Here is a 19,111-nt window from a genome sequence, read left to right as displayed (position 1 = left end):
TGGCCCCAGACCTGGCACCCACAGTTCCCAAAACCCTACACTTCACACCCTTCAACAAAACTCCCCAACATCCTACACCCATCATCCACCGTCGTCAGCACTCTTCACCCACAGTCCCCAACACCCTCTCCCCCACGCCCTTCACCCACAGTCCCCAACACCCTCTCCCCCACGCCCTTCACCCACAGTTCTCACATCTTACACCCGACATTACCAGTCCGCATCCCCCGCTATCCCCACACCCGACATAACTAGTCCAGACACCCGTCACCCAAGGTTCCCACACCCGATGTCACCAGTCCACACACCCTTCACTGACTGTCCCCAACATCCTTGACTCCACACCCGACATGTCCAGACACTTGTCACCCTTTGTCCCACACCCAATTCCAAGGTTTCCACACAGCAGGCAACCCCGCAACCTCGTCACACTAGCAGCCTGTACACCTGACACCTTCAGGTCCCACCCACAGCCTCTGTTCCGCAGGCCCGCAGGCGGTGGGAGCGGCACTGCGGTTAAACCTGTCACCCACAGTCCCCAGAAGCGGCGGGTCGGCGGCACCAGAGTGACGGAGGAAGAGCGGGTGTCCGGGACACGGAACCGGCCAGGAGACAGAAGCTCGGGAGCGGAGACTCGGCGGAGGAGCGGCGATGACCGACTCCGTTCGGTCCGGAAACCCGCGGGAGAACGGCTATTTCCGCAAGGTTAGTGTGGCCGGGTCGTGGTGGGGGTGGACAGTAGGCAGGAGAAGTGGGTGCCCTCACCGGGCCCTGTTAGTCATTCTAACAGCACGGAAATAGGCCGTTCGGTCCAACAAAGCTATGCCCAGCCAGTGTTCGCTAATCTATTCCCGTTTGTCCCTGTTTGGCCAATATCCCTTTATTTCCTACCCATGTACCTCTCCCCGTGTCTTTTAAATAATATCATAATGCATGGGAGCAGATTTAAGTTATTCAGCCCATCGAGTCTGCTCTGCCATTCCATCATGGCTGATCCCGGATCCTACTCAACCCCATACTCCTGCCTTCTCGCCATATGCTTTGATGTCCTGACCAATCAGGAAAAGATCAACTTCCGCCTTAAAAATACCCATGGACTTGGCCTCCACTGTAGTCTGTGGCAAAGTATTCCATATATTTACTACTATCTGGCTAAAAAAATTTCCTTCTTACCTCTCTTCTTAAGGGGTCGCACCTCCACTTTGAGGTGGTACCCTCTAGTTCTTGATACTCCCACCACAGTAAGCATTTCTCCATATCCACTCTGTTTATTCCTTTCAACATTCTGTAGGTTTCAATTAGATCTCTCTTCTACCCCCCCCCCCACATTCTTCTAAATTCCAACCAGTACAGCCCCAAAGCACCCAAACACTCCTCATATGTTAACCCCTTTATTCCTGGAATCATCTTCATGAACTCTGGACTCTCTCCAGTGACAACACATCCTTTCTGAGATATGGTGCCTAAAACTGTTGACGGTACTCCAAGTGTGGCCTGACATTGTCTTATAAAGACTCAGCATTATCTTCTTGTTTTTATATTCTATTCCCTTTGAAATAAATGGAACATTGCATTTGCCTTCTTTACCACAGACTCAACCTGTAAATTAATCTGAGAGTCTTACAGGAGGACTTCAAAGTCCCTCTGCACCTCTGATGTTTGAACTTTCTGCACATTTAGATAATAGTCTGCACTATTGTTCCTTTTACCAAAAAGCGTTATTATACATTTCCCAACACTGTATTCCATCTGCCACTGTTTTTGCTCATTCTTCCAATTTGTCTAAGTCCTGTTGCAATCATATTGCTTCCTCAGCACTACCTACCACTCCACCTAACTTTGTATCACCCACAAACTTTGCCGCAAAGCTATCAATTCCATTATCTAGCAAACACGAGGAAATCTGCAGATGCTGGAAATTCAAGCAATGCACACAAAATGCTTGTGGAACGCTGCAGGCCAGGCAGTATCTATAGGGAGAAGCACCATTATCTAAATCACTGACAAACAATGTGAAAAGCAGCAGTCCCAATACTGACCCCTGAAGAACACCACTAGTCACCATCAGCCAAACAGAAAAGGCCCCTTTTATCCTCAATCAATTTCCTGCCTGTCAGGCATTCCACTATCCTTGCTAATATCTTTCCTGTAATGCCAAAGGATTTTAACTTGTTAAGCAGCCTCATGTATGGTACTTTACCAAACACCTCTGAAAATCTTGAAGGACTTAAACAGATTTGTCAGGCAAGACTTCCCTTTACAGAAACTTTATTTTAACATTAGTCTCCAAGTACCCTGATGTCTCATCCTTAATAATAGATTCCAATGCTTTCCCAGCCACCGAGGTGAGGCTAACTGGTCTATAATTTCCTTTCTATTGCCTTCCTCCCTTCTTAAAGAATGGAGTGACATTTGCAATTTTCCAGTCCTCCTCCAGGACAATGCTAGAATCAAGTGATTCTTGAAAAATCATGACCAATGCACCCATTATCTCTTCAGCAACCTCTCTCAAGACTCTGGGATGTAGTCCATCTGATCCAGGTGACTTAAGCACCTTGTGACCTTTAGGTTTGCCTCACACTTTTTCCTTTGTAATAGCAATGGCACTCACTCCTGCTCCCTGACACTCTCAAACCACTGGCATGCTGCTGCTGCCTTCCACAGTGAAGACTGATGCAAGTTACCCATTAAGTTTATCTGCCATTTCTTTATCTCCCATTAGTAAATCACCAGCATCATTTTCCAGTGGTCCAACATTAACTCTCACTTCCCTTTTACTCTTTATATAACTGAGAAAATGTCTACTATCCTGCATTATATTATTGCCCAGTCTGCCCTCATATTTCACCTTTTCCCTTCTTAGGGCTTTTTTTAGCTGTTTTTTACATCAGTGCAAGATGTAACACTGAGCGTCATAGGAAGTCATTCCTACCTGTGGCCATCAAACTTTACAACTCCTCCCTCGGAGTGTCAGACACCCTGAGCCAATAGGCTGGTCCTGGACTTATTTCCACTTGGCATGATTAACTTATTATTATTTAATTATTTATGGTTTTATATTGCTATATTTCTTCACTATTCTTGGTTGGTGTGGCTGTAACGAAACTCAATTTCCCTCGGGATCAATAAAGTATGTCTGTCTGTTTTGTTGGATTTTAAAAGCTTCTCAATCATCCAACTTCCCACTCACTTTTGATCACTTATATGTGCATTCCTTGGCTTTTACGCAGTCCTTAACTACCCTTGTCAGACACAGTTGCCTACCCCGGCCATTTGAGAACTTCTTCCTCTGTGGGACATATCTGTCCTCCAGCTTGTGAACTATTCCAGAAACTTCAGCCATCTCTTCTCTGCCGTCATCCCCACCATTATCCTCTGCTAACTTATCTTAGAATCTTTTTGCTATAAAGGTTGACTAGGTCGGTGAGAGAACACAACCCTGTCTGACTCCCCTCTTAATCTGGACAAAACCACTTATCTCATTTTTCAACTCCCTTTGTTCCCAACACAAATTTCTGATGATCCTGCTATTTTCCCCATCAATGTCCAAGTGCTACAGGGTTTTGATAAGCTCCTCATGTCTCACCTTATCAAACGCTTTGGTGTAATCAGTGAAGCATAGGAATGGGGTTTTCTTGACCTCTCTGGTGCGCACACATATCATTCTAAGGATGAAGATTACATTTCGCATTGTACTATCTTCAGTGAAGCCACATTGCTTTTGCACAATCTCTGGTTTCATGTTGTTTCTTCCTCTCATCATGATTTGTAGCACAACGTGACTCATCAAACTAATTGTGAAGTGTACCTCACATTTAATTGCTCTCAGTTTAATCAGCAATGCAATAAATACTGACCTGCCCATTTCCTCACCATCATATATTTCATTTAGCAAATCTGTTAACCTTTCAGCACTTCAATCATTGCTATAACTTACAAAAATATATCAATATTTTTTGTAACTTAGTATACAAAGAAAATTTACAAGGATGTTGCCAGGACTTGAGGGCCTGAGTTATAGAGAAAGGTTGAAAAGGTTAGGACTTTATTCCTTGGAGTTCTGGAGGATAAGGGAGATTTGATACAGGTTTACCAAGTTATGAGGGGTATAGACAGGTTTTTTCTACTGAGGTTGTGTGAGTCTAGAATTAGAGGTCATATGTTAAGGTGATACGTATATTTAAAGAGGACCTGTTAGTGTGGGAAAGCTATCAGTGGAAGTGGTGGATGTGGGCTTGATTTCATAAGAACATAAGAATAGAAGCAGGAGTAAGCCATCTGTCCCATTGAGCCTGCTCCACCATTCAATAAGATCATGGCTGATCTGACCCTGGACTCATCTCCACCTACCTGCCTTTTCCCCATAACCTTTAAATCTTCGACTATGCAAACATCTATCTAAACATGTCTGGGAGGGGGACATCAGGGAGGGGGAGAGTTAGCTGGATTCTCTGTTTCAGGAGGTAGTCACATCCCTTAGATTAGCTGCCTCAAATTCGGTCTGTGGTCAGGGACAAGAGGGTGTGACTGCGAGTGAGGCGGGTAGTGGGATCCAAGGGACAGTGCTGGAGGAGCCTCAGCCCCTGAGCTTGACCAACAGGTGTGAGGTTCTTGCTCCCTGTGTGGATGAGAGTGGGACTGTAGGAAGGATGAACAAGCTAACTGTGGCCCCATGGTTCAGGGAGCCATTCAAAAGGGGGGAGAGAAGAGAAATGTAGTGGTAATTGGGGATAGTATAGTCAGGGCAATAGACAGAGTTCTCTGTCATGAGGACAGAGCATCTTCAAGACTGTGTTCCCTGCCTGATACCTGGGTTCAGGACATCTTATCTGACCTGCAGAGGAATTTGCAGAGGGAGGGGAAAGATCCAGTTGTCGTGGTCCATGTCAGAATCAATGACATAGGTAGAACAAGGAAAGAGGTTCTGCAGATGGAATTTGAGCAGCTCTGGACTAAATTAAAAAGCAGAACCCAAAAACATGGTAATCTCTGGCTTACTGCAGTGCTACTTGCAAATTGGCACAGGGTGAAGGAGATTAGAGAGCTAAATCCATGGCTCAAGGATTGATGTGGGAGAAGTGGGTTTGAATTTGTAGGAAACTGGCACACGTATTGGGGAAGGAGGGAACTGTACTAATGGAACGGGCTTCACCTGAACCATAATGGGATCTGGATCCTAGTAAATCACATAACTAGGGCTTTAAACTAAATAGCAGGGGGGTGGATTCAACAGTGGAGAAGTATGGATAAAGTAAAAGAGAAAAGTGTGGATAAAGATAAAGTAAAAGAGTAAGTTAAAAAAAGAGTAAGAAAAGCAAGGGTGGAGTGCAGAAAAGTCGTGCAAAAGATACAACGGTTACTAGATTTTAAAAGCACAATGAGTGTTAGGGCGCTTTATCTGTGCCCATAGTTTTCAGAACAAGGTCAGTGAACTTGTGGTTCAAATCAGTATAAGACCATAAGATATAGGAGCAGAAGTTGGCCATTAGGCCCATAGAGTTTGGTCCGCCATTCAATCATGGGCTGATCCAATTCTTCCAGTCATCCCCACTCCCCTGCCTTCTCCCCATACCCTTTGATGCCCTGGCTAATCATGAACCTATCTATCGCTGCCTTAAATGCACCCAATGACTTGGCCTCCACAGCCACTTGTGGCAACAAATTCCACTGATTTACCACCCTCTGACTAAAGTAATTTCACTACATCTCTGTTCTAAATGGATGTCCTTCAATCCTGAAGTCGTACCCTCTGGTCCCAGAATCCCCTACCATGGGAAATAACTTAGCCATATCTAATCTGTTCAGCCTTTTAACATTTGGAATGTTTTTTATGAGATCTCTCCTCATTCTTCTGAACTCCAGGGAATACAGCCCAAGAGCTGCCAGATGTTCCTCACACAGTAACCCTTTCATTCCTGGAATCATTCTTGTGAATCTTCTCTGAATCCTCTCCAATGTCAATATATCCTTTCTCAAATAAGGAGGCTAAAACTGCACACAATACTCCAAGCGTGGTCTCATGAGTGCCTTATAGAGCCTCAACATCATACGCTTGCTCTTATGTTCTATGCCCCTAGAAATGAATGCCAACATTGCATTTGCCTTCTTCACCACCGACTCAACCTGCAGGTTAACGTTTACGGTATCCTGCACAGGGACTCCCAAGTCCCTTTGCATCTCTGCATTTTGAATTCCCTCCCCATCTAGATAATAGTCTGCCCATTTAGTTCTTCCACCAAAGTGCATGATCATACACTTTCCAACATTGTATTTCATTTGCCACTTCTTTGCCCATTCCCGTAAACTACCTAAGTTTCTCTGCAGACTCTGTTTCTTCAACACTACCCGCTCCTCCACCTACCTTTGTATCATCAGCAAACTTAGCCACAAATTCATTAATTCCATAGTCAAAATCATTGACATACATTGTAAACAGCAGCAGTCCCAACACCGACCCCAGCCAGAATAGGATCCCTTTATTCCCACTCTCTGTTTTCTGCCGATCAGCCAATGCTCCACCCATGATAGTAACTTCCCTGTAATTCCATGGGCTTTTATCGTGCCAAGCAGCCTCATGTGTGGCACCTTGTCAAAGGCCTTTTGAAAATCCAAGTACACCACTTCTACAGCAAATCCTTTGTCTACCTTGCTTGTAATTGCCTCAAAAAATTGCAGTAAGTTTGTCAGGCAGGATTTTCCTTTCAGGAAACCATGCTGGCTGTGGCCTATCTTGTCATGTGCCTCCAGGTACTCTGTAATCTCATCCCTAATAATCAATTCCAACAACTTCCCAACTGCTGATGCCAGGCTAACAGGTCTATAGTTTCCTTTCTGCTGCCTCCCACCCTTCTTAAATAGCGGGGTAACATTTGCAATTTTCCAGTCATCCGGTATAATGCCAGAATTTATTGATTCTTGAAAGATCGTCATCAATGCTTCTGCAATCTCTCCAGCTACTTCCTTCAGAAACCGAGGATGCATTCCATCAGGTCCAGGAGATTTATTCAGACCATTAAGCTTCCTGAGCACCTTCTCAGTCGTAATTTTCACTGTACATACTTAACTTCCCTGACACTTTTGAATGTCCGATATATTGCAAATGTCTTCCACTGTGAAGACTGATGTAAAATACACATTCAGTTTCTCTGCATCTCTCATTACAATATCTCCAGTGTCATTTTCTATTGGCCCTATATCTACCCTCACTCTCTTTTACCCTTTATATACTTAAAAAAGCTTTTAGTATTTTCTTTGATATTGGTTGCCAGCTTCCTTTCATAATTCAGCTTTCCCTTCCTAATGACCTTCTTAGTTTCCTTCTGGAAGTTTTTAAAAGCCTCCCAATCCTCTACCTTCCCACTGGCTTTGGCTTCCTTGTATGCCCTCTCTTTTACTTTTACTTTGGCTCTGACTTCACTTGTGAGCCACGGTACTGTCCTTCCTTTCGAAAATTTCTTCTTACTGAGGATATATCTGTCTTGCACTTCCCTCATAATGCACAGAAACTCCAGCCATTGCTGCTCTGCTGTCCTTCCTGATAGTGTCTTTTTTCAGTCAACCTTGGCCAGTTCCCCTCTCATGCCATTGAAATTTCTTTTATTCCACTGAAATACCAATAGATTGGAATTTAGTTTCTTCTTCTCAAATTTCAAAGTGAACTCGATCGTATTGTGATCACTGTTCCCTCAGGGTTCCTTAACCGTAAACACTCTTATCACCTCCGGATCATTGCACAACACCCAATCCAGCACAGCCAATCCCCTAGTGGGCTCAACAACAAGCTGTTCTAAAAAGCTATCCCTTAGACATTCTACAAATTCTCTCTTGAGGTCCAGTACTGACCTAGTTTTCCCAATCCACTTTCATGTTAAAATCCCTAACAATTATCATGACATTCCCTTTCTGACATGCCTTTTCTATCTCCTGCTATAATTTGTAATCCACATCCTGGCTGCTGTTTGGAGGCCTGTATACAACTGCCATTAGGGTCCTTTTACCCTTGCCATTTCTTAACTCAACCCATAGAGATGCTACACCTTCTGATCCTATGTGAGTGTAAAGGGATATGGTTTATAGGCCATTACAAAGATGTGGTTGCAGGGTGGAGAGGATTGGGACAGAAGGATAGGTAGGAAGGTAAGGGAGGTGGGGTAGCACTCTTAATTAAAGATGAGATCAGGGCGATAGTGGGAGATGATATAAGCTCTGAGGTTAGAATGTTGAATCCATCTGGGTGGAGATTAGGAATGGTAAAGGGAAATAAACCACTGGTGGGAGTTGTCTATCGGCCACCAAATAATAACATTACAGTGACACAGGCGATAAACGGAGAAATATCAGAGGCATGTAAGATTGGAACAGCAGTTATCATGGGGGACTTTAACTTGCACATAGATTGGGTGATTCAAGTTGGTCGAGGCAGTCTTGAGGACAACTTCATAGAATGCATCCGTGATGACTTTCCTGAACAGCATGTTACTGAGCCTACAAGGGAATGTGCTATCTTAGATCTGGTCCTGTGCAATGAGACAGGTAAAATTAATGATCTTGTTAGGAATCCTCTTGGAAAGAGTGATCACAGTATGATTGAGTTTCTCATACAAGTGGAAGGTGTAATACTCTAATCTAAAACCAGTGTATTATGCCTAAACAACGGAGACTACAGCCAGATGAGGGAGGACTTGGATAGGGTAGACTGGGAACACAGGCTATATGGTGGAACAGTTGTGGAACTATGGAAGACTTTCAAATAGATTTTTCACAGTGCTCAACAAAAGTATATTCCAGTTAAAAGCAAGGACAGTAAGTGTGGAGAGAGCCGGCCATGGATAATTAGGAAATAAAGGAAGGCATCAAATTAAAAGCTTGTGTGTACAAAGTCATCAAGTGTAGTCGGAAACTGGAATGTTGGGAAAACTTTAAAAAGCAACAAAGAACCACATGTGAACAGTAAAGAAAGTAAAAATAGATTATGAAAATAAACTATCACAATATATAAAAACAAGTGGTAGAAGTTTTGATAATTATATAAAGTGGAAAAAAGTGGCCAAAGTGAATGTAGGTTGTTGGAGGACGAGAGGGGGGAATTAATATTGGGTAGTAAGGAAATGATCGAGGCTTTGGATGACTATTTTGTGTTGGTCTTCACGGTGGAGGACATGTCTAACATGCCACAGAGAGATGTTATGGATGCAATGGGAGGCGAGGACCTTGATACAATAGCTATCACTAAAGAGAAAGTGCTAGGTAAACTTGGGGGCCTGAAGATAAGGATACCAGGTATACTCTCTGCCTGGTTTAGAGAGTATTAATATGATGAAGCTAGGGCTTTACTCTTTGGAGAGGAGGAGGAGGATGAGAGGATACATGATAGAGGTATACAAGATATTAAGAGGAATAGATAGAGTGGACAGCCAGTGCCTCTTTCCCAGGGCACCACTGCTCAATACAAGAAGACATGGCTTTAAGGTAAGGGGTGGGAAGTTCAAGGGGGATATTAGAGGAAGTTTTTTTACTCAGAGAGTGGTTGGTGCATGGAATGCACTGCCTGAATCAGTGGTGGAGGCAGATACACTAGTGAAATTTAAGAGACTACTAGACAGGTATATGGAGGAATTTAAGGTGGGGGGATATATGGGAGGCAGGGTTTAAGGATTTGCACAACATTGTGGGCTGAAGAGCCTGTACTGTGCTGTACTATTCTATGTTCCAAGATAGACAAGTCCCCTGGTCCTGATGGAGTAGATCCCAGGGTACTGAAAGGTATGGCAGAGGTTATAGTTGAGGCTTTGGTGATAATTTACCAAAATTCTCTAGACTCTGGGCAGATCCCAGTTGATTGGAAGATGACGAATGTCACGCCACTGTTCAAAATGAGGTGTAGGAAAAAGGCAGGTAACTACAGGCAATTTAGTTTAACATCTGTAGTTGGGAAAATGCTTGAAGCTATCATTAAAGAAGAAATAGTGAGGCATCTGGAAAGAAATGGATCCATCAGGCAGATGCAGCATGGATTCAGCAAAGGCAGGTCCTTTTGACAAACTTCCTGGAGTTCTTTGAGGAAATAACAAGCACAGTGGATAGAAGGGAACAGATAGACATTAATTACTTGGATTTCCAGAAGGCATTCAATAAGGTACCACATAAAAGACTTGTCCATAAAATAAAGATGCATAGAATTGGGAGTGATGTATTAGCATGGATAGAGAGTTGGGATACATAGGTATTTCTCTGGTTGCCAGTCAGTGGTGAGCAGTTTGCTGTTGGGATCGGTGCTGGGCTCGCAAATGTTCCTGATACACATTAACAACTTGGATGAGGGGACAGTGTGTATCTAAGTTTGCTGGTGACACTAAGTTGAATGGAAAAGCAAATTGTGCAGAGGATGTGGAGAGTCTGAAGAGGGATATAGATAGGTTCAGTGAGTGGGCAAGGGTCTGGCAAATGGAGTACAATGTTGGTATTTGTGAGGTTATCCACTTTGGAAGGAAAATGGAAGATCAGATTGTTCTTTAAGCGGTGAAGGATTTCAGCATGCTGCCGTGCAGAAGGACTTGGGAGTACTTGTGCATAAATCACAAAAGGTTGCCTTGCAGGTGCAGCAGGCTATCAAGAAGGCAAATGGAATGTTGGCCTTCGTTGCTAGAGGGATTTTATCCACCTCTACCACCATTGCTGGTAGTGCATTCCATGTACCCACCACTCTCTGTGTGAGAAACTTATCTCTGACATTCCCTTAAAAGTACTTCCAAGCACCTTAAAACTATGTCTCCTCGTGTTAGCTTCTTCAGCCCTGGGAAAAAGCCTCTGGCTATCCTCACAATCAATGCCTCTCATCACCTTATACACCTCTATCAGGTCACCTCTGATCCTCCGTTGCTCCAAGGAGAAAAGGCCATGTTCACTTAACCTATTCTCATAAGGCACACTCTCCAATCCAGGCAACATCCTTGTAAACCAATCACAAAATAGAGAAAATCTGCAGATGCTGGAAATCCAAGCAACACACCCAAAGTGCTGGAGGAACTCACAGACCAGGGAGCATCTATGGAAAAGAGTACAGTCGACGTTTTGGTCCGAGGCCCTTTGGCAGGATTATAAACATCCTTGTAAATCTCCTCTGCACTCTCTCTATAGTTTCCACATCCTTTCTGTAGTGAGGTGACCGGAACTGACCACAGTACTCTACAATGATCCTCTACACTGCCAAGGGTCTTACCATTAATATTATATTCTGTCTTCAAATCTGACCTACCAAAATGAACCAGTTCACACTTACACCCCAAACTTTTGTGTCACCAGCAGACTTACTAACCCATCCTTCATCTTCCTCATTAAGGTCATTTATAAAGATCACAAAGAGAAAGGGTTCCAGATCGGATCCCTGCAGAACACTACAGGTCACCAACCTCAATGCAGAATATGAACCATCTAGAACCACACTCTGCACTTGGCATGCACAGATCAATGTGTGTCTCCAGCCTGGGCAGCAGTAAGCCAAAGGGGTATACCTGTTGCTGAGGGGAATGGCCACAGGGGGACCCAGCACTGACTTCTTTCTCCCTTTACCTTTCTCAGTGTTCACCCATCTACTCCTGAATTCTGCACTCTGGGTGTAACCACCTGCTGAGAAGTCGTATCTGTCAAATGCTCTGCCTCCTGGATGATCCTAAGTTCATCCAGCTCCAGCTCCAGCTCCTTAATGCTGTCTTTCAGGAGCTGGAATTGGCTACTTCCCGCAGGTGTAGTCATCAGGGAGACCATCAGGTTCCATGAATTCCCACATCCTACAGGAGGAGCATTCCACTGCCATCCTGCCTGCACTGTACAGTGGGCAACCAAGACCAAATCAGCAATCACGAAAGGAAAATCCTACCCTTCTTACCTGTTTCTTTGGCCTCGGCCTCTTCTTGTCGAAGCTCCTTGATTCCAAGTCTCTCAGTTCCCACTCTGACTCTAGGCCTCCATTCCAACAACGGTCTCTCCTCTAGAACCTATCTCTCTTTTATGGTTTAAAAAAAGTAAGGAAAACCCCCATGCATGCAGAAAGAACTCACTGCATTTGGTGCTCCACCTGCCTTCCACCAATATCTGAACAGTTCACAAACCCATGAACACTACCTCACTGTTTTGCTCTCTTTTTGCACTATTATTTATGTATTATTGTGTTTAATGCATTGCACTTTACTGCTGCCACAAAGCAATAAATTGCATGACCAATGTCAGTGATAGTAAACCTGATTCTGATCCTGAAGTACCTCCTCCCCCCACCCTCTGTAATCCCCTTCAGCTTGGATTACAGAGGGTGGGGGTGAGGGTGGGAGAACACTCCTGGTTTCCACCCCTCCTCCACTGACCCTGAGCTCTTGCATTGCTCTCAGCTGTCCTCTCCCATGTAAACTGGATTGGGATTGGTACGTACCACCACCTCTTACCCCCACTCCTGAGGCTGGGCACTGGCAGGGAGAATCAGCTTTACTCTGGGCAGCAAGGAACAGCCCCGACTTCTTGTCAATGACACCGTGTCCGTGGTGACGCTCTGTGTGAGCTCCTATCAGATGTCAAAGCCGTGACAACATCCATTGCTGATTGCTCCACAACACAGCCCTGTCAGTCTAACTCCACCCTGCCCTGAGAAAGGTTGTGTTGGGTGTTGTTAAGCTAGAGCTTGTGGTGACGTGTGTTTATGTGTGTGTCAGTGTGCACGTATGGGTGTGTATGTCACTGCTAATTTGTAAGCAACGCCAGCTGCATTTCAGTGTTTAATTTCAAATCATAAATACAGGTGCAACTTCAAGAGCCATGAGGTAATGTTGCAGCTCGATAAAACTCTGATTAGATTACACTTGGAATATTGTTCTGGTCACTTCCTTATTGATTCCAGATAGTTTAATGTCATTTCCAATACACGAGTGTAAAGGAGAACAAAATAATTGTATTCAGAATCTGATGCAACCCAAAAAAACACAATAAGATAAAGAACATAATAATAAAAAATACAATAAATATAAATACATAAGGTAGGATATATACACAGATTGATTGTATGTCCATAATGTGATGCTAGACACAGGAGTGTCTGTGTATAAGGTGACTCCAACCAAAAATGATAAAGTAGTGGTGGTTGGGGGTGTGGAGGGGTGGGTTAGAGGGTGGAGGTTATTGGAAGGATGTGGAAGATTTAAAGAGGATGCAGAGGAGATTTACCAGGATTGGAGAGCATGTTTTATGAGAATAGGTTGAGTGAGGTAGGGCTGTTCCCTCTGGAGTGAGGCAAGATGAGAGAACAGCCCTACGTGTACAAGATGATAAGAGGCATAGATCAAGTGAACAGCCAGGGAGTTTGTCCGGAGGAGAAGCCAAGGTCACGTAGCAGTTTACAGGCATTATTACAGCTTGGGGTGTTCTGGAGTTGGGAGTTCAATTCTGATGCCGTTCTGTAAGGATCTCTCCGTGGAATGCGTGGCTTTCCCGGGTGTTCCGGTTTCCTCTCACAATCCAAAGATGTAGGTTAATTGGTCATTGTAAATTGTCCTGTGATTAGGTTATGGGGCTGCTGGGGTGTGGCTGGAAAGGCTGACTCCATGCTGTTTCAGAGGTAAAGTTTTTACACAGAGAAGTATGTGGAATGCACTGCCAGGGGTGGTGGTAGAGGTACATTCATTAGGGGCATTTAAGAAACTCTTAGATAGGCACATGGACTATAGGAAAATGGAGGGTGAGACTGATCTTAGAGTCGGTACAACAGTGTGGGCTGAGGGACCCGCACTGTGCTGTACTGTTCTATGTTCTACGCATGGTGAGCGCAGGGGTGCTGACTGCTGCCCAGACTGGGGGCACACGTTGATCTACGCATGCCGAGCGCAGGGGTGCTGACTGCTGCCCAGACTGGGGGCACACGTTGATCTACGCATGCTGAGCGCAGGGGTGCTTACTGCTGCCCAGGCTGGGGGCACACGTTGATCTACGCATGCCAAGCGCAGGGGTGCTGACTGCTGCCCAGACTGGGGGCACACGTTGATCTACGCATGCCAAGCGCAGGGGTGCTGACTGCTGCCCAGACTGGGGGCACACGTTGATCTACGCATGCCGAGCGCAGGGGTGCTTACTGCTGCCCAGGCTGGGGGCACACGTTGATCTACGCATGGTGTGCGCAGGGGTGCTTACTGCTGCCCAGACTGGGGGCACACGTTGATCTACGCATGGTGTGCGCAGGGGTGCTGACTGCTGCCCAGACTGGGGGCACACGTTGATCTACGCATGGTGTGCGCAGGGGTGCTTACTGCTGCCCAGGCTGGGGGCACACGTTGATCTACGCATGCTGAGCGCAGGGGTGCTGACTGCTGCCCAGGCTGGGGGCACACGTTGATCTACGCATGGTGTGCGCAGGGGTGCTTACTGCTGCCCAGACTGGGGGCACACGTTGATCTACGCATGCTGAGCGCAGGGGTGCTGACTGCTGCCCAGACTGGGGGCACACGTTGATCTACGCATGCCGAGCGCAGGGGTGCTGACTGCTGCCCAGGCTGGGGGCACACGTTGATCTACGCATGCTGAGCGCAGGGGTGCTGACTGCTGCCCAGACTGGGGGCACACGTTGATCTACGCATGCTGAGCGCAGGGGTGCTGACTGCTGCCCAGGCTGGGGGCACACGTTGATCTACGCATGGTGTGCGCAGGGGTGCTTACTGCTGCCCAGACTGGGGGCACACGTTGATCTACGCATGCTGAGCGCAGGGGTGCTGACTGCTGCCCAGACTGGGGGCACACGTTGATCTACGCATGCTGAGCGCAGGGGTGCTGACTGCTGCCCAGACTGGGGGCACACGTTGATCTACGCATGGTGTGCGCAGGGGTGCTTACTGCTGCCCAGGCTGGGGGCACACGTTGATCTACGCATGCCGAGCGCAGGGGTGCTGACTGCTGCCCAGGCTGGGGGCACACGTTGATCTACGCATGCCGAGCGCAGGGGTGCTGACTGCTGCCCAGACTGGGGGCACACGTTGATCTACGCATGGTGTGCGCAGGGGTGCTTACTGCTGCCCAGACTGGGGGCACACGTTGATCTACGCATGCTGAGCGCAGGGGTGCTGACTGCTGCCCAGGCTGGGGGCACACGTTGATCTGGACTGGAATCCTGCTGCATCAAATCACGGACAAAGGTCCTTCAGCCCAGCCTGATTGTCTACAGCAATCCCACTTGCCTGCACGAATTCCAACTCCCGCTGTGCCCTTTTCATTCAGGTACATCACACACAAAATGCTGGTGGAACACAGCAAGCCAGGCAGCATCTATAAGGAGAAGCACTGTCGACGTTTCGGGCTGAGACCCTTCATCAGGACTCCCTCCAGAGCAGCTAGTTAACACACTGAACTGTATAAACACACGGGGTGGGGGTAATTAGAGCAGCTAGTTAACCCACTGAACTGTATGAACACATGGGGTGGGGAGGTTTAGAGCAGCTAGTTAACACACTGAACTGTATAAACACACGGGGTGGGGGTAATTAGAGCAGCTAGTTAACTCACTGAACTGTATAAACACACGGGGTGGGGGTAATTAGAGCAGCTAGTTAACTCACTGAACTGTAAGAACACACGGGGTGGGGAGGTTTAGAGCAGCTAGTTAACCCACTGAACTGTGTGAACACACGGGGTGGGGAGGTTTAGAGCAGCTAGTTAACCCACTGAACTGTATGAACACACGGGGTGGGGAGGTTTAGAGCAGCTAGTTAACCCACTGAACTGTGTGAACACAAAATTCTAGAGGAATTCAGCAGGCCTGGCAACACGAATAGAATTGAATAAACGCCGATATTTCAGGCTGAAACACTGTTACAGTACTGGGAAAGAGGGAGGAAGATGTCCGAATAAGAAGGGGAGAGGGAAAAATGGACAAGTTGGCAGGTGAGAGGTGAAGCCAGGTGGGTGGGTGAGAGGCTATGAAGTAAAAAACTGGGAGCTCATCAGTAGAAAAGGTGAAGTTTTGAAGAAGTAGGAATCTGATAGAAGAGGAGAGTGAAACATGGGAGAAAGAGAAGGAGGAGGGGCTTTGGGGAAGGGGATAGGCAGGTGAGAAGCGGTAACATGCCAGAGTGGAGAATTGAAGTAGGGAAAGGAGGAAAGAGTTACCAAAGTTGGAGAAATCAATGTTCATGCCATTAGGTCCACTGTCTACCTCCCTTCCTTGCCCTCACCTACCATCCATACCTTCACATACCAACTGGTATTGTCCCAACCTTCACGTCCCCCAGCCCCCAACTTCCATCAACTTCCCATTTGTCATGGGCTCACCTTCACTACTGAGCAGGTGAGAATGGCTTGCAAACTCAGATATGGCAAAGCATTGGGATCAGATGGTGTGATGGAGTGTGTGCTGAGCAGTTGTGTGGAGTTCTCCAGTACATTTTCTATCTGGGAAAACGTCATGTGTGGTGCCAGTACCCAAGAAGGGCCAAATGAAAGTCTTGAATGACTACCGTCCAGTGGCCTTAACCTCACACATCATGAAGGATTTTTGTCTGATTTCTCAAGTGTACTCAATACCATGCTCACTGCTGGGAGAAAATCTCTGTTCAATGTAGGTTGGCACTTCCATTGTATCCTGGATAATGCACTACCTGACTGGCAGACCACAGTTTGTGTGGCTTCAGAGCTGTGTGTCACACATTGGGGACTGTATTGGCTCCCTTCCTGTTTACCCTGTATACCTCAGACTTTAGATACAACACTGAGTCATGTCATTTATAGAGATTCTCTGATGACCCAGCAACAGTCAGATGTATAAAGGGAGGATGGGAGGATGAATACAGGGCCTGGTGGACAGCTTTGTCAAATGGTGCAAGCTGAATCATTGCAGCTCAAAGGAGGTGGTGATGGACTTTAGGAAGACAAGGCCTGCACTGCTCCCTGTTACTATTGGTGGTGAGGATGTGGATGTGGTGAGGACCAACAAGTACCTGGGGGTGAACCTGGATGACAGACTTGAGTGGAGCACCAACACAGCGGCTGTGCACAAGGAAGGCCAGAGTTGTCTCTACTTTCTGAAGAGACTGAGATCCTTTGGCAAATGCAGACCTCTTCTTCACATGTTCTACAAGCCTGTTGTCACCAGTACAATCTTCTATGTGGTGGTATGCTGGGGCAATGATATCAGTAGAGGTGATGCCAATAGGCTCCATAAACTGATTAGGAAATCTGGCTCTGTTATAGGGGTGAAAGTGGACACACTGGAAGCTGTGGTAGAACAAAGGCTCCTCTGGAAAATCCTGGCCATTCTGGAAAATGTTTCTCACCCTCTGCACGCCACCTTGGCTGAACAGAGGAGCACATTTAGTACTTGACTAGGACAACTCCGCTGCTCCAAAGAGCGATATATGAGGCTATCGGGCTCTTTAAGGAGTCAACCTGTATCCAGGGAAGTGATGACCCCCTCCCATTAGAATATTTGTGAGAATTTACTTTTTATTCCTTCTACTTCTCTTCTAATATTTATATCTGTGCACTTGTAATGCTACTGTGACACTGTAATTTCCTTTGGGATCAATAAAATATCTATCCAGGTGAGAGGCTATGCATGTCTTTGTGATGTGGGAGCAAACTGGAGTCTCTCCCCCACCCCCGAGGAAACCCACTTGGACACAGGGAGAACTTGCAGACTCTGCACAGACAGCGCCTGAGGTCAGGATTGAACCATATAATTATGGAGAAAGTTAGAACTGAACCCAGGGTTGAGATTTTTGATTGGAGAAAGAATAACTTTGAGGAGATGTGAAAGGATTTAGAAGGAATGGATTGGGACAATTTGTTTTTTGGGAAGGATGTAATAGAGAAATGGAGGTCATTTAAAGGTGAAATTTTGAGTGTACAGAATCTTTATGTTCCTGTTAGGTTGAAAGGAAAGGTTAAAAGTTTGAGAGAGCCATGGTTTTCAAGGAATATTGGAAACTTGGTTAGGAAAAAGAGAGATATCTACAATAAATATAGGCAGCATGGAGTAAATGAGGTGCTCGAGGAATATAAGGAATGTAAGAAGAATCTTATGAAAGAAATCAGAAAAGATAAAAGAAGATACGAGGTTGCTTAGGCAAGTAAGGTGAAAATAAATCCGAAGGATTTCTACAGTTATATTAATAGCAAAAGGACAGTGAGGGATAAAATTAGTCCCTTAGAGAATCGGAGTGAACAGCTATGTGTAGAGCCGAAAGAGATGGGGAGATTTTGAACAATTTCTTTTCTTCGGTATTCACTAAGGAGAAGGATATTGAATTGTGTAAGGTAAGGGAAACAAGTAGGGAAATTATGGAAACTATGACGATTAAAGAGGAGGAACTACTGGTGCTTTTAAGGACTATAAAAGTGGATAAATCTCCGGGTCCTGACAGGATATTCCCTAGGACCTTGAGGGATGTTAGTGTAGAAATAGCAGGGTCTCTGACAGAAATATTTCAAATGTCATTAGATACGGGGATGGTGCTGGAGGATTGGCGTATTGCTCATGTGGTTCCATTTTTTTAAAAGGGTTCTAAGAGTAAACCTAGCAATTATAGGCCTGTCAGTTTGATGTCAGTGGTGGGTAAGTTAATGGAAAGTATTCTTAGATATGGTATATATAATTATCTGGATAGACAGGGTCTGATTAGAAACAGTCAGCATGGATTTATGTGTGGAAGGTCATGTTTGACAAATCTTTTTGAATTTTTTGAAGAGGTTACGAGGAAAGTTGATGAGGGTAAAGCAGGAGATGTTGTCTATATGGACTTCAGTAAGGCCTTTGACAAGGTTCCGCATGGAAGGTTAGTTAGGAAGGTTCAATTGTTAGGTATTAATATTGAAGTAGTAAAATAGATTCAACAGTGGCTGAATGGGAGATGCCAGAGAGTAGTGGTGGATAACTGTTTGTCAGGTTGGAGGCTGGTGACTAGTGGTGTGCCTCAGGGATCTGTACTGGGTCCAATGTTGTTTGTCATATACATTAAAGCTTGCAGAGAGATTTAGGCCAATTAGAAGAGAGGGCCGAATGATAGCAGATGGAGTTTAATGCTGATAAGTGTGAGGTGCTACATTTTGGTAGGAATAATCCAAATAGGGCATACATGGTAAATGGTAGGGA

The 19,111-nt window shown here is 45.6% G+C and overlaps 1 protein-coding gene across 1 annotated transcript in view; it reads left to right on the top strand.

The window, feature by feature from the left end:
• Positions 1-210: 210 nt before the first annotated feature.
• Positions 211-19,111, top strand: part of rhpn2 (rhophilin, Rho GTPase binding protein 2) — a 67,527-nt gene continuing 48,626 nt past the window's right edge. Inside the window, exon 1 of the mRNA XM_059993359.1 lies at positions 211-705. Within this exon, the coding sequence (XP_059849342.1) occupies positions 652-705 (54 nt within the window). The 5' untranslated portion in view covers positions 211-651. The remainder of the gene's footprint in view (positions 706-19,111) is intronic.

This window comes from Hypanus sabinus, chromosome 17 (assembly GCF_030144855.1).
Source record: "Hypanus sabinus isolate sHypSab1 chromosome 17, sHypSab1.hap1, whole genome shotgun sequence".
Taxonomy (NCBI): Eukaryota; Metazoa; Chordata; class Chondrichthyes; order Myliobatiformes; family Dasyatidae; genus Hypanus; species Hypanus sabinus.
The sequence above is the reverse complement of the archived record's forward strand: the minus strand, read 5'-3'. Positions and strand labels throughout refer to the sequence as shown.